At 42.9% G+C, this 12,746-nt stretch overlaps 1 protein-coding gene across 1 annotated transcript in view; it reads right to left on the reverse strand.

The window, feature by feature from the left end:
• LOC147881270 (alkaline/neutral invertase E, chloroplastic-like) overlaps positions 1-12,347 on the reverse strand; it is a 56,659-nt gene extending 44,312 nt beyond the window's left edge. Inside the window, exons 1-3 of the mRNA XM_087370064.1 lie at positions 11,300-12,347; positions 7,461-7,629; positions 7,061-7,272 (exon numbers count right to left, since the gene is read on the reverse strand). Of these exons, the coding sequence (XP_087226190.1) occupies positions 7,061-7,272; positions 7,461-7,629; positions 11,300-11,866 (948 nt within the window). The 5' untranslated portion in view covers positions 11,867-12,347. The remainder of the gene's footprint in view (positions 1-7,060; positions 7,273-7,460; positions 7,630-11,299) is intronic.
• Positions 12,348-12,746: the final 399 nt, after the last annotated feature.

Raw genomic sequence — 12,746 nt, forward strand, 5'->3', positions numbered from 1 at the left:
ATCTGCACCCAAAAGATAGTGCTTCCATGTATGGATGGCATGAATTACAGCCAATAACTCTTTCTCATAGATTCTCAAATTTTCTGCATCCCGGAGTCTCCTACTCTCATAAGCCACTACATGACCATTCTGATGCAATGCAGCTCCAACACATTCCCCACAAGCATCACAATCGACATCAAATGGTTCATACAAATCTGGAACGATTAAGATTGGCTCTGTAGTCAGTCTCTCCTTGAGTGTGGTGAAGGCTGTCTTTTGAGGAATTCCCCATCTGAAAGTTGCATTTTTCTTAGTAAGATCGTGGAGTGGAGCGGCTATATCCGCAAAATGCTTGATAAACCTTCTATAGTAAGAACACAGGCCTAGGAAACTTCGAACTTCATGCACAATTTTCAGCTCTGGCCATTCTTGAATGGCACGGATCTTTGCTGGATCCTAGCTCTGAGGCTAGGAATAAAGACGGAGGAGTTGGGCAGGGCTTTGGATGCCGATCACATGTTCTGTGGAAACCCTGTGCCAGTCACTCCCTTGATAGGGAAGCTCCGTCCTCATATACAGAGTTATGTGGATCAGGAAGACTTCTTCATTTCTCCACTGAAACATCATGATGTAGTCTTGGGTATGCCTTGGTTTCATTGCAAGGCAGTGAAGTTGACTCTTCCTGAAAGAGTGCTGGAATTTGTACATAGGGGCAAAGAATATCGTGCGGTTGCTAGGAATAGAGGGGAAACTATTCTCATTGTATCAAATAGTTGTGTTGGAAAAGAAATAACGTCTGCAGTTTCAGCTTACATGATTTTTGTAAAAGAGAGAGATGTGGAAATGTATGCTGAAACAAGTGACGTAGATCAGAATAAATTTGAGTTTATTGAAAATTTTAAAGATTGCTTTTCAGACGCTTTGCCAGGGGAGTTACCCCCTGAGAGACCTGAGGATCATGGCATAGAACTCATTCCTAGAAACGAGCCACCCAATAGGCCCCCATACAGAGTTAGTGCAACTCAGCGAGAAGAGATTATGACTCAGGTGCAGGACTTGTTGTCCAAGGGGTTGATTCAGCTCAGTTCTTCTCCTTTTTGTTCCCTTGTACTGCGAGTACAGAAGAAAGATGGCTCATTCCGTATGTTCGTCGATTACCGCGCCCTGAACAAAATGACCATCAAATTATCAGTAGCCCCTGGATCAAATAAAATTAGCACTTGCTGGTCCCTGACTTTGCCCCATGATAGCAGCAATTCTCGTTCTTTTGGGTTTGAAACATGACCCAGTATGTCAGGAATTCCTCCTGCCATTGGCTTTTGCGGTCCCCGTGGCTTCTCTGCCTCTTTTCCCTTCGAAGTTGAAGGCTTTTCTGGGCACTGGGCAGCCACATGCCCCTCTTTGCCGCACTTGAAGCATTTCCCATCTCTACGGAATTCAGCTATCTGTTCAGGGGTGAATGGAGATTTGCCTTTATATGACTTCGAAAACTGAGTACCCCTCGGCTTCTAAGGCTGAAACCCTTTCTTTTCAACCTTGGGATACTCTTTCATTTCTGATTTTGAAAAATCAGTTTTCTTTCTTTCGGCACGTCCTGCATGCAAGGATAGTACCGTGGATGGATCTTGTAACGGCACAAGACTAGCTACTGAAGCTGAATGCATAAGGTCTTGAATGTTCTTTGCCCTCAAAGCATTCACTACTGCCTGGATTCTTGGACTGAGACTCGCTCTGTACTTTCTCATTTGGGTTCCTTTGGAGATCTTTTTGAAAGGTGCAACCTGCAAATAAGCATCCCAAAACTTTTGGTTGTACACATCCACTGTATCTCTTGCATCCATATGCAAATTGTCCCAATCTTGAAGAACATGATCTCTAAACTGTTTAGGCATAAACTGCTGGTAGAAGGCTTTCTTGAAGTCCTTCCACTTCTTTGGGGCTGACCCATCTGTGGTCTGTGCACTCTACCGTGCACTAGCTGTCGCTGTCAAGTGCAAACTGACCATTCTTAACTTGGAGGATTCTGAAAACTTTTCTATACTGAATGCAGCATCAAACTACTTGATAAACTGCAATGCTTTGTCTGTATGACCATACTATCCATTGTAGGTCATAAACTTGACAGATTTACCTCCCTCTTTGAATTCCTTGGTCTCTCTGGAAGACTTACTCTTCCTGGACTTCTTGTGTTTCCTTCTTTTCCTTGATGGTTTATCTAATAAAGAAGAAGATACATAAGTCGAACTCGAGGTAGACGGTGATGGACTAGGAGATCGATGATGATGCCTCGATCTGTGAGACCGTCCCCTATGAGATCTCTCTTACTCTGGCTGTACATGAGAGTGTGCCTCTGGCATTGGCACGTCATATGCTGCATTAGGCATAGCTTCTGCTTGAAACAAATGCTGAGCTCTTGGATCCTTTCTGAGATTTTCCATCTCTTGTATACGAGTGCGTACCATCTGCTCAAATTCTTGCTGAGTTTGTTGCACTTCTCTGTCTTGGATGTACATCCCTATCTTGTGAATCCCACTGGATAGGTGATTGAGCCATTTTCTTACAACTCGTCTGAGATCTCCAAGTTTCTCACACACACACTGTGTATGCAACTGATGCACGTTGCCTTTGCTTTTCAAAGAGAAAATTTACCTCAACAAGAGGTGTCTTGCATTCACAATCTATGCCAGTACTGGGCTGTCAACTCAAGGCATATACCCAAAAAGTTGCCAAGGCATCAACAACTATATTGCCCTTTTTTTGGCTGCTGGAAAAAGCACTTAGAATGCATGTGATTCCCTTTTTCTGAACACACAAGCATACAGTCTCTGTAACTGTCTTTTTTTTTTTTTGAGAACTAACCAGATGGATAACCGACTGGTTACTCTAACCATACTGACTAGTTCTGGTCTGGTTAGTCTGCAACTAGACTAACTGGACTGGTCACAGTCTAGTTACACCAACCAGATTAGTCTAGCTAGGCTAGATTAACTGGACCAAGGTTGAACTAACTGGGTACTGGTTCAACTAACCAGAGTTAACTAGCTGTAGTTAACTTGACCAAGGTTTCACTAACCACGAAACAACCAACCAAGATTTAACTGTACTAGGGTTAGCTGTCAGGCCAGCACCAGGTCACATGTGTGCCATGTCAGCATCCACTCAGGCCTGCAATTGTCTGCCACATCAGCAAGCTCTAGCTATATGCCACGTGTCTTTTTGCCACATCAGCATATGACACGTCACTGCCATGTGTCAGGTGACCAGGTCAGGGCCACGTCAGCCACCTGCATGTGCTGCCACGTCACCACCGCATGTGTGGATGCCACGTCAACACCTACCACGTGTCACAAATATGCACCGCCACGTCATATGCTGAGTCAGCATCCACGTATCTGCCACGTGTACTCTTGGTAGCTCCTTGGCCACGTCGACTCTTGCGCCACGTCATCAAAAGCCAAAGGTTGAAGCTTTGGGCAATCGTGCCTCCTGATAGGACAAAAGCATTTCGTTCGTTATTGCGTAGGAGATCCCAGGCCTACCAATTAATTCCGTCAGATATGCCTTGCTTCACAAAAGATTTACAGAGGTAATTTCAATGATGGCGCCAAGCATACGTAATTCGTATGATAATAGGTGCGTCACCTCACGGACTACCCTACGTGTAGTTCACCGTACAAACACCCGTGGAGACTCCTTGTTTCGAGTGACTCCTCTAGCAGGGATTATCAGTCGAATACTCATCGGTAGAGATTCAGCCCACGAACAAAAACGTTGATGCCTTCAATCTTCGTCATCGCTTGGGGTAAGGTGTGCAAGTAGGCGAATCATCCAAGAAGGAGAAGTGCCGCCTGTGCTACACGCTACGCTCACACCCACTCTTGTAATTCAGGCCTTAGTTTTACCGACGTGCGGTTCTTACAACCTTCAAGCTTTAGATCGTCACCCCCTTCAAAAAGAAGGCGAGCCAATCTCTGATACAAATGTAATCGCTAGCTCTCTCGTGGAACCTCACGCTTATAATTTACTGTAGAAACACTCTCATAAGAGCTCTCCCTCTATCTCTCTCTACACACAGCTAGGGCCCAGGACAACATGTCGGGCTGGACCCCCCCGAAGGTATTTTATTTCTTGAAGAGATAATCCGTTACAAGAGTTCAGCGTAGAGCTGCCTGATACAAAATCCAACGTGAATCCATATTACAAGAGCTTCAAGCTCATTTCAAATTGGCAACATGCCACTTGTCTAAAATCTAGACTAAGTCCTATTACATGCCACTAAGGGCAACTCTGGACTCTTCGAAGCACTTGGTCACGCGAACCACCTCCTAGATGCTTCTTAGGCTCCTGTAGCGCTTAGGAAAATGACTCTTCCTAGTACCTACAACAATTAATTAAAGCGCACCACCATGGCACCCAGTAATTGTTAGCGCTTTGCATGCAAACAACACATTGTAGACTAGTTCTAGTCACATTGGGCATCCCCACTAAATACATGTGCACACATAACAAATATAAAAAAATATATTTATTCTCTGGTTGACCGGAGTCAATACTCTTGATCATAATTAAGGAGCTTTGACCAAGGGTCGAGGCGCCTTAATTATAGTGAAGTCTCTCCAACCAAAGTTGGCACAACTCTCCAACCGAAGTTGGCACATCTTGGTTAACTGTGGTTAACCCTCTTGGTGCATGCCAAGTCTTGTTGACCTAAGTCAACACTCTCTGACCATAGTCAGCTCTGTAGTTCTCTGGTTAACCGCAGTTAACCCTCTTGGTAATAAACCAAGTCTCCCCGACCGAAGTCAGGTTTACTTGACTAAAGTCAAGTATCTTTGACCGTAGTCAATCCTTTGACCATTAAAAGAACTCTTTGACCATAATTAACACATATAAAACTGTTTAATTATAATCAAATAAATGGTCAACTGTACTTCGACTTAGGATATTTACATTGTGGTGACACTATTTCAGTTCCTTTGGAGTAGAATGTGAAGCTGAGCGCAGATGCAGGTGAGCTTCTAGAAGACCCTACTATGTACAGACGCATAGTAGGATGTTTGATTTATATAACTATTACCAGGCGAGATTTGAGCTATGCTGTTGGTTTGGTAAGTCAGTTCATGCAGGCTCCAAGGAAACCGCATTTGGATGCGGCTAGATGCATATTGAGGTATGTGAAGTCCACATTGCAGTATGGACTATTTTATGAGACTGGGGTTCAGATACAGTTGCATGGATACACTGATGCTGATTGGGCTGGTAGTATTTCTGATAGACGATCTACCAGTGGATATGTGTTCTCTTTTGGGAGTGCTGTAGTCACTTGGAGTAGCAAGAAACAGCCTACAATTGCCTTGTCGAGCACAGAGGTTGAGTACAAGGGTGCAGCAATGGCTGCATGTGAGACAGCTTGGTTGCATAAGCTACTTTATGATATGCATTAGTCTACAGATGGGCCAGTTGTCATTTATTGTGACAACATGAGCAGTATACACTTGAAAAATAACCCAGTCTATCATGCTAGCACAAAGCACATTAAGGTGCATTATCACTATGTGCGGGAGAAGGTTCTAGTAGGTTTTATTGATCTAGTTTATGTCAACACAGAGGATCAGGTACTTGACATATTCACGAAGGCATTGGGTGCAGAGAAGCTACGCAAGTTCAGAGACCTGCTTGGTGTGCAGGAATTGGGATTGAGCTCGAGGGGGAGTATTGAGATATCGAGCTCCACTCGTGATATGCCAGGGTGACCGTTGTGCATTTATGTCACCGACTTGTTAGCTGCAGATGCGGTTGGTACACCACCCATGAATAATAGCTAGATGACAGCTATCTTTATGTACTCTAGTTAGTGGCTCAGTTAGTATGCCACCTTAGTTAGTTGAGTTTGGTTTGAGACCCACATATAGGGTTCACCTGTTCTTTTGTACTTTAGAGTTCTTTTGGCTTACACAACTAAGAAGAGGAAAACTGTTTTCAGCCTCCACCTTTGTGTATATTCCCCCATTGTGTATGTGAGAAAGCTGCAAATGAGACTCCTTCCTTCTCTCCCACTCTCTTCACATGCATATGCAGAATTGATCACGCTCTGCGTTATTACTCAGTTGTTTAAAGAACCCCAAGTATTCGCCTGGGCTCAATGATGCACTAGTTGCTCGAATACCCACATAACAAGGTTCTAGCATGCTGGAGGATGGTGTCTGACAAGCATCATAGCTTGTGGGCACCTTTGGTTGGACATTGTTTACACCAATGCACTCACCTTGGGAGCAAGCTGTTAGAAGACAGAGAGGGAGGTTGCTTGCTGTAGTCAACACTCCTTGCAGCAGAAAGAAAGAAACAAAGAAAATTTATCAAAGTCTTTAGAAGACCAATGGGTCTATTAGACTGTGAAAGACCTGGTACAAACGAGCTGTGGTGGTGGAGCTACTAAACGAGCATCCACACCAATGCAAATGCAGAAAATGCAGAATGTCAGTACTAAATCCTAAGTACAACATAGTCATTTAGATAGTCGACTATCTCATCATCATCATCATCATCGTCATCATCACCATCAGGACATCAGAGGAAAGTAGAGGTAGTATCCTAGGAATCACACGATGCTAAATCAAATCCCACTCCTTTCCGCTATGCACACAAATGCATACAGAGGTAGATATGACAAAGATCTTGAACAATGCATTATATAGTAGAACAGCAAAACATGCAATATAGGATTGATCCAATGATGGACAAAAACATTCCCATTTTTCAAGATGTTCTTTTAACCAAATTTCACTAGAAGATATTAGATCAGTTGGAGCTTCAGTTAAGTGTGAAAGGAGTGATAACATCTAGAAGATTTCGTTACTTTTTCTCCTCTTGTTATTAAAAAGAGTGTTTCACAAAGTTAAATCTTTTGTGTTAGACCAATAAAAGCAAAAACCAGTTATAACTCACTATTTGAAGAAGCTACCCTAGTACAAAGGGAGATCTTGACCTTTAAATTAAGCATTTGATCCTAATTTTCCATATAAGGAAAGAACTAATTTACTGTAGCATAGAAATCTTAAAAAAAGGAACTATTCTGTACCTGTATCTCTAAAGGATGACCATGAATGCCCATTCTGCGATCAATCATACAAGATCCATCCGTAACTAATAAGGTGGGAAACATATCAAACTCATCTGTGAGGCAAAGCTTAAGAATCATTCTTACTCCAGTTTGTACATCTACCCTTTCTTGCAAGGTAAAGTCGCCAGTACTCAAACCATATGCTCTTAAAAGGATTATCCACCATAAGCCTGCCACAAGAACCAGAAGGGCAAGATACTTCAAAGAAATGACTGCTGCAACCAGATGAACCTTTTGGTTATGAATTCCACTATAACTGCATAGGCTTGGAACATCCAAGACAGTCCAATTTCGGCTACAATCAGAGCATACATTAATCAGATTACACAACTTCCCCATCGTAAATGACTCCACTCACCGGAATCAACTGGGGCAACACGACCAATTGCTGCTTCTCCAAAATCAGGGTCCAATATTTCTTCACTACTGTTAGATTCACTCCCCTCAATAGGTACCACACGTACTTTGAAGCTTGCTGGCATTAAACCCTGACCAGGGTCGTAACAATCTACAGTTTTCTCCCAGCTCTGCATTAAAATGGTGTCATCATTGTTCTCTATAGGAAAATTCTAAACTGTGTGCCGCTTTTTCACTACCATATTTAGAAAATGGGATATTCACAGACGTGGGAATGTTGCACTCCAAAAAACTTCAATTTGACAGCTAGAAGCCCCCCACAAAGGATGCATAGAAATAAAACAGAAACTTTACTTACAATTAGTCCCCATAGATGTAATGTGCAAATTGTCTTGATTCATTGTATGCCTTTTTGCAAAAATATCCTTCTATCAATTGAATTAAAAACTTCTTGGTTGCACAAATCCTAGCCTGCATGAGGCAACCTAGGTTGCACAAATATTGACCATAAAGGCCAGAAAAACCTTTGGAGGCCAACATCCAAGTGAAGGAAGACCAAATCCCCTAACCTAACCAAAGACATGGGAGGTAATGCCAAATCATGCCTCAAGCACCAATGCTAAATACGAAATCCTGACTTATTGTCAGAATAAAGGTATGTCATCTGTCCTAGGCAGCTCATCTCAGGATCACCCTCCAAATGGTCCCAAGGCTCGTTTGAATAGTCACACAAGAATCTTGTTCCTTTGTAACCTAACCAAAGACATGGGAGGTAATGCCAAATCATGCCTCAAGCACCAATGCTAAATACGAAATCCTGACTTAATAGCAGAATAAAGGTATGGCATCTGTCCTAGGCAGCTGATCTCAGGATCACCCTCCAAATGGTCCCAAGGCTCGTTTGAATAGCCACACAAGAATCTTGTTACTGTTGTGTGACCTCCCAAAACATGCATGCATTGCAGCTTTCAGATATTCCAAGAGGTATGCTACCGACTTCCATACTGGTTTTTGCCGCGGTGGATCCCCATAAGCTTATAGAGAATGAAGGTACTTCTGCCCAAAGGGCTGACTGCTTGTTTGCAGACTAGCTGCTTGTTTGTGTCGAGTGGCTGTTACTTGCATGGAATTCCTGGTGCAGACGAGCAGGCTGAATGCCCAACTGAATTCTCAAGGTGAGCTCCAAGTAACTGCCCACCTGATGCTCCATACTGCCCATACTCTTGGCCTTATATACACCCTGTAAAAGTCGAACGGGGGGACAGAGAAAAGTGGTCAACCTGTCTGCCTTAACGGGTTGATTGTTGATGGCTGATAACCAAAGACACTACCAGAGTTATACCAGTAGTCATTTGATAACCAAAGAAGACACCACCTTTTGAAACCAGTAGTCCTTTGATAACCAAAGACACCACCAGAGTTATACAAGAAGTTAGAGGCCTCTTAGGTGAAAGCCTCAGAACCCTCATATTTTGCAGAGGCGCTATATGCCTGTAGAGGTGTTCATAGGGTTAAAAGTGAGGGAGGGCCAGAAAAAATGAGGACGATGGGGGGAGGAAGCATTCAAACACCCAGAAAGTTCCAACACTCGTATGGATAGCTATGAAACTCATGTATGAAACTCTAATCCATATTTGTTATTCAGATACTGTCATGAAGTAAAAACGATATACATACTGTGACTAGACCCGATTCTCAAGTATCAATGAACAAAAGGTGATATATGTTACCATCTACAATTGTGATCAATACATGATGTATCATCCACAGTATAGGTGCCGAAACACCATCAAGAGTGAATCTAGAAATGCAGTAAATGGACTAGAATCCAGTTCCCTAGAATCTAGAGTCTAGTCTCTAAATAAAGTGCAAACCTCAAGCCTCAAGCTCCAAATCATCAAACCTTCGGTACACAAAGCTATGCTTTTTAATTTGGAACAGTATCAAGGATGTTGGAATGTAGTTTAGCTCCAAGTCTTGAGTAAATATATTAGCTCCTGGCTTGCATCAGGAGGTCAGATCATTTGGCTTAAGTCTATCAGCTGCTTCTTTTAGGGTAACTAATGATCATGATCACAAGTCGCTAGTAAATTGACGTACGAAATGAGAAAATCATCACATCAAGTTAATAGTTACGATGGGAAAAGTGGCAGCAGTCCATGCAGCATGAAGAAACAAATAAAATGTTATGTGAATAGACTATGTAAAGGCTACGTAAATGTGTGTGAGTGTGTGATAGTGTTACTTCTCTGATTTGGTAAATCCCTTTCCACCTTCATGAGAGTCCTCAAGTAGTATTTTGTGTGTGCAATACTGTGTTAGGTGTTTCTAGTTGTTTAGTTGCCATATTGCTCTATCAAGTCCTTTTTTCTTTTACAGGGATCTCAATTCCCCTCCATTGGTATTAAAGCTAAGTTATGTGAACCTTTGTTTCGCTTGGGTTGTACACTATTTTCACATCTATTTCAAGACTTTATAAAAGAGACTCAAGCATTCCTACATTGCTTCTTCTTCTCTTCTTGTGCATTGTTGTTGCAATAGCACAGGTTCTACAGGAGTACCAGTCATATTACTCCTTCCATGTTGGTAACCTGAGGGTTCAAAGAAAAGCATGAGCACATGTATTGGCTTGCAATATTTTCTTCAAGTTGCGTATCAATCGTTCTTTGTGTTTCATTAACCAAATTCCTGGATCATTGGAAGTTTTCACATGCCTCAACAGCATATGTGAGGGAGAAAATGTGAGATTAGAGCATAGATGGAGGCGACAGGATGTTCTTCAAGATCAATTTGCTAGAATTCTCACACCTGACAAGGATGCTCGTCCTGGAAAAAGGCATGAACTGATGGAGCAGACTGGAAATAAGGCACAATTACATTTGTATTGCTCCATTTTTCTGCTTCCCTACCTAAGTCATGCAATTGATCTGTATCCTGCATATAATAATATTTAGGTTGATGGAAATAGCTTCGTTTCCCATTGAAAATTACCCATAAACTCCTCAATATTGAAGGCTATATTTCCGTTAGATCTTCCCAAATTTTGGTTTCTCTCCAAGATATCAAGTCCATTTGCAGTGTCGATTTGAAGGATGTGTCATGATTCGTTGATGTAGACAGCACCTACCTCACACTTACTCTGAGCAGGAGTAATACTTGTCTTAACAAGCAACATGTGTCATGAGTCTTTAAGTCAAATCTTATAGCTGAATTCTTTTCTTGTCTTCATTAAGTTTGCCCTCCTTTTGGTCTCTTTATTCTTATAAGTTCAAATGTATACGTATGTGACAAGTTGACAACATTCTAGCATTCCCTCCTATAACCGACAATTCTTTATTTCATGGACCGACCAGAAATAGGTGTTGAGGCCATATACCACACTACTCTTGTTTAGTTTTACATGTGATCGAAACGGTCTTCAGACGATGAGTGAAAACACGTATTCTGTGGCGAGGGATCTGAAGTTGCCAACAACGCTTTCCGATTAAGCGTAACAGCATATCGGCATAATTGATTGGGTTGCCAAAATTTCTGCTCACGTAAAAGTTAACTTTTGAAGGTTTTTTACATCTACTTCCTGCTGCAAGATGCTTCTGGAAATAAGGAGCACGTCCCTTTTTTAATGCAAGCACCTAAAGCGCGCCCCAATAGAATGTTCACTATGCACACGGCAAGGGTGGAATAAAATGGTCTCCTTTATAACTTCAGATATATATAGGAAAGCTTTCACGTGATACAAAAATGCATTTTCATGTTTTTGAATGCACATAATTATAACAAGGGCATTCCATTTCAGAATTTTATACTAAGGCCCTAACGTTGATACAATGTATTGGATACCTGCAATTGGAGGGTGTGAAGTAGAAAATTCCGCACTATGTCATGCTCCCCGCCAAGAAGGAAGGCCATGGCAGAGGGAATAAAGTCTCGAATGAAAACTTGATCATAATTAAGGGTGTTGGACTCCGTCGGATCATTAGCGGCAATTGTGCCCACAGGATTACCGCAATAGTTAACTATGGCATCTCGCAAGAGTTGCCAGGCTTCCTTTTCAATCGGATGTTTTCGACTTGAATGCCTCGTTTCCGAGAACTGTGAATTGATGTATCTTTCTTCCTCCACGAGCAAAAATTTGCGGTTGGCAGAATCACCCGGCAGTTCTGGCCGGCCATTGTTCGTGTAGGCCTGCTTTGAATTAGCATGCTGGCATCCGATTCCAGAGGAGAAGTGAGAATAATTGGGAGCTGCACCTTTTTGTTTATAGCAGAGCTTCTCTGGCGAGGAGAGAGGCCAGGAACCCGACTGAAGAATGCGTAAATGTGCAGGCGAAAGAGTGATGCAAAGCCCCTGTGGATGTATGAAGCTTGATCGGAGGTGTTGGCGAGAGCTGGAGAATTGAGAATTCATTCTGCTAGAGTGCAGCGACGAACGTTTTGGTTGATTGTTGCTAATTACGTGAAACTGAGATGACTGAGAGTCGATCTATTCGATCAAATATACTCCGCCCTCCCTCCCTTCCTCTGTACCTCTGTCCTGTTCCCCCCTCCCTTCCTCTGTAGTAGTAATCGATCTCTCTCTCTCTCACCCTCTCTCTCGCCTTTTCGATTTCAATCAGCCAACGCTTTCTTCATCCAATTCTCTTCCCGATCTCCCACAAAAAGACGGATTCTCTGACGCATTCTCAGTCACAAGCTTCAACCGCATGAGCAGGAACCAAATTGGCCTTGCCAAACCGAGCTGCAAGGAAAATGCCACCGCGTTACGCGAGAGAAGGGCGATCATACAAGGATGAAAGGGCAATCAAAGGCAAATGGAAGGTGGAAAGCGGCAACGATTCACGAGAATGAAGCTGCTCCATAGTCAAGCATTGTTCACGAGATCCGCCATAGCCAGCGTCTTGTCTTGAGTTTCGAAAGGAATGCCAAAGACTCGTATAATCTTGTTTAGCGAGAACGTCTTAAACGCTAATCAATTTGCCACGCGTTCATTATCCACCTTGACAAGTGTCCAGATCAATCATCTATACACAACTCGCCTTCTTGGATGATCCCCTCTTGCATAGCGCCTGTTCCCACCACGCTCCGTTCCATGCCGGTTTGCGCAACTGTTGAAGGATCTGGACAGATGCATGTTGAAGGATCTGGACAGATGCATTCAGTCCACACGCACTGCGCACTGCCATGCAGAAACTTGGATAGTTGCAAAGGACAGAGCAGCGTTGTCTCGAACTCCCTCTTGTCTTTTTTGACGTGCTCGCCAAGCTGAAGCACCTGGGTGGTGCTGGAAA

The sequence above is a fragment of the Dipteris shenzhenensis genome, chromosome 31 (genome assembly GCF_047967505.1).
Source record: "Dipteris shenzhenensis isolate YYH24624 ecotype China chromosome 31, Dip_SZ_1.0, whole genome shotgun sequence".
Taxonomy (NCBI): Eukaryota; Viridiplantae; Streptophyta; class Polypodiopsida; order Gleicheniales; family Dipteridaceae; genus Dipteris; species Dipteris shenzhenensis.